This window comes from Belonocnema kinseyi, chromosome 9 (genome assembly GCF_010883055.1).
Source record: "Belonocnema kinseyi isolate 2016_QV_RU_SX_M_011 chromosome 9, B_treatae_v1, whole genome shotgun sequence".
NCBI classification, from domain to species: Eukaryota; Metazoa; Arthropoda; class Insecta; order Hymenoptera; family Cynipidae; genus Belonocnema; species Belonocnema kinseyi.
The window spans coordinates 26,940,783-26,943,154 of NC_046665.1; the positions used below are offsets into that span (position 1 = coordinate 26,940,783).

The 2,372-nt window shown below is 38.0% G+C and overlaps 1 protein-coding gene across 1 annotated transcript in view; it reads right to left on the reverse strand.

Annotated features, from left to right (window-relative positions):
• Nucleotides 1–1,935, reverse strand: part of LOC117179285 — a 116,895-nt gene extending 114,960 nt beyond the window's left edge. Inside the window, exon 1 of the mRNA XM_033370931.1 lies at nucleotides 956–1,935. Coding sequence (XP_033226822.1) covers nucleotides 956–1,268 — 313 coding nt within the window. The 5' untranslated portion in view covers nucleotides 1,269–1,935. The remainder of the gene's footprint in view (nucleotides 1–955) is intronic.
• Nucleotides 1,936–2,372: the final 437 nt, after the last annotated feature.

Genomic DNA, 2,372 nt, shown 5'->3' on the forward strand with positions numbered 1-2,372 from the left:
TTTGCAGTAGGTCCTGCGAAGCTCCTGCGTGCAGTAGGTACTGCATCGCCGGAGTGTGCAGGAGGCCGGAGGGCAGGAAGCAGTAGGTATGCTACTGCTCGTTCCATCTCTAGTTATCAACCACTCTTTTCCACTGGACCAGCGGAGCTTGATGGGAATGCATGCGCACGAACCGGTAGAGGTTCTGCACCCTTGGCTAATGTGATTTACAAACGCTCATAGTTCTAACAAAGTACCAAAATACCACGATACCGCGAGCAGAGTGAAGGTAACAGCTAGCCTGCCGGCTGATTAGAAATAAAGTTACAAGAACACAGACAGGGGATGTCAGTTCTCTCTGCTTTTTGCTCCAATTCGCAAAATTTGGGGGCAAAATTGATATGCCCTGAGTGTCTTGTAACTGTATTTGTAATCAGCCGCCAGGCTAGCTGTCAACTTCACGTCATGTCCCGATAGTGTTCAAATTCTATCGTCTGCTAACCGCTGATTTCTATCTTTCGCAAAATTCATATTTGTCGTGAGAATAATCATTTCCTCAGCGCATTTTTTGGTTTTTCAACATTTTATTGATCCGAGGATCTCGCAAAACCCCGGATATTTTACAAGTTTTCTTTCGTTCGCAAATCCTTCGGGAAAAAAATATATAGAATCAGTGCCGTGTCTATACAAAATAATTCGAAGTCGAATTGAACCAACACCCTTAAGCTTTTTTTGATTTTTTCAAAAGTTATTTTTAATATTTTTCTTTGAATGCCTAAGAGAACGGCTACTGGTGCAAGTTTCATCAAAATTCCTAACAATAGCGTACATTCTTCACATAATTTGATAAGCAACTGCTCACATGCGGCTTGCTAAGATTTCATTTGGAAGGGGAAAAATGTACTTAGATTATTAAAGAAACAAATTTAATAGAAATACAAAATTAATCATTTCAGACTTTTTACAAGAGACTTACCGAAACTTTTCCCGCTCTTTTGGTTTTCTTTCAATAATCCTTTTTCGTTGCCATTCTGGACCTTCGGTTTCTTAGGTAAAATTCGTATTTTCTTATGTCCTTTCAGACTATCAACTGCCTTTTCAGCTTCTTCCGTTGTTCTGTATCTCACAAAGCGAAAACCTCGTTCATCGCCGCTAGCTCTTACAGAAATTACAGAGCCATATTCCGAGAAAATATCTTCAATTTCTTTTTCAGAAAGAGCATACCTGTTTGGAAAACCTATGCAATAGGTACCATCTTTTTCGAAGGAGTAGAACTTTTCTTCTGTCATTTTTTCAATTAAAGTTAATGAATGTACTAAAGCACGTTGAGGTTCGATGTATTTCACTAAGAAGTGAGGTTAAGTTCAAAGATGTGTCAGCTAGTAATTAAAGACTTGTGCAAGAATTGTAAAAAAAGAGCTATTATCAATTTAATATCAGAGAAAATAGTAAAATTGTGTAGACAAAGGAAAAGTGTATCGTTAATTTTTAAATGAAGTAATACACTCACGATAAACACTAAGCACAATCAAGCTCTGGTGTAAAAATGAAAGAAATCCAGAGACGAAGAAACGCAACACTTGCCACCACTAGCTCGGTAGTGTACCAAATTGTTCAAGGCGCTAAATTCACAAAACAAAATCTAAATCTTCTAGGTCACGTACTCGGAGACTTGCAATCCTGTTGGAGGTTAGCTGCCTTCTTTGTCTGTCAATTCACTTTCCTCTTCTACTGTGCTTCTGACTGAGACCCTTTTCGTTGGTAGAGAAAGTAAACGCACACTTCTTAACATTAAAAATGGTCTCGCTTGATTCCTTAGTATGCCTTCTTTTGTTTTGACGGATTATTGAACTTTACGTGTGCACGTATTCAAGGTCGCGCTCGCGAAAGTTGGCGTGCTCCTTTATCTCGTTACTTCTCTACTTTTATCGAATTATCAACATCAGGCTCGCTCAACTACGTGAAAATAAATGGCGAAATCCAGCGCCATCTGCGATGGGCAGGAGAACTACATAAGCATGCATAATCATGATCTAATAAATACATGGTCTAGCCACGCGCAAGTAAAAAAAACCGCACCAATAAAGACCCACCGCTTAATTTCTCCATCTTGGATAAGTAAGGCGGCAAACATAAGGGATTTAAAAATGTAAGAATAAAAATTTCTTGTACTTTTGAGGAGCAGAAATATTTGAATCCCAATAAAATGTATTATAATAATGTTGAAGATCGCTAAAGGAAAATATGGATTAACTATTATTTTAGGTTATGTGTTACATAACCTCTTTCTGCGGACAAAAAGTGACATATTTGTGTCAAATAAAATGAAATTGAATTCAAGTGAGAAACATGGAAAATGATTGGGAATTTTATAGGACTGAGGAAAACCGGGA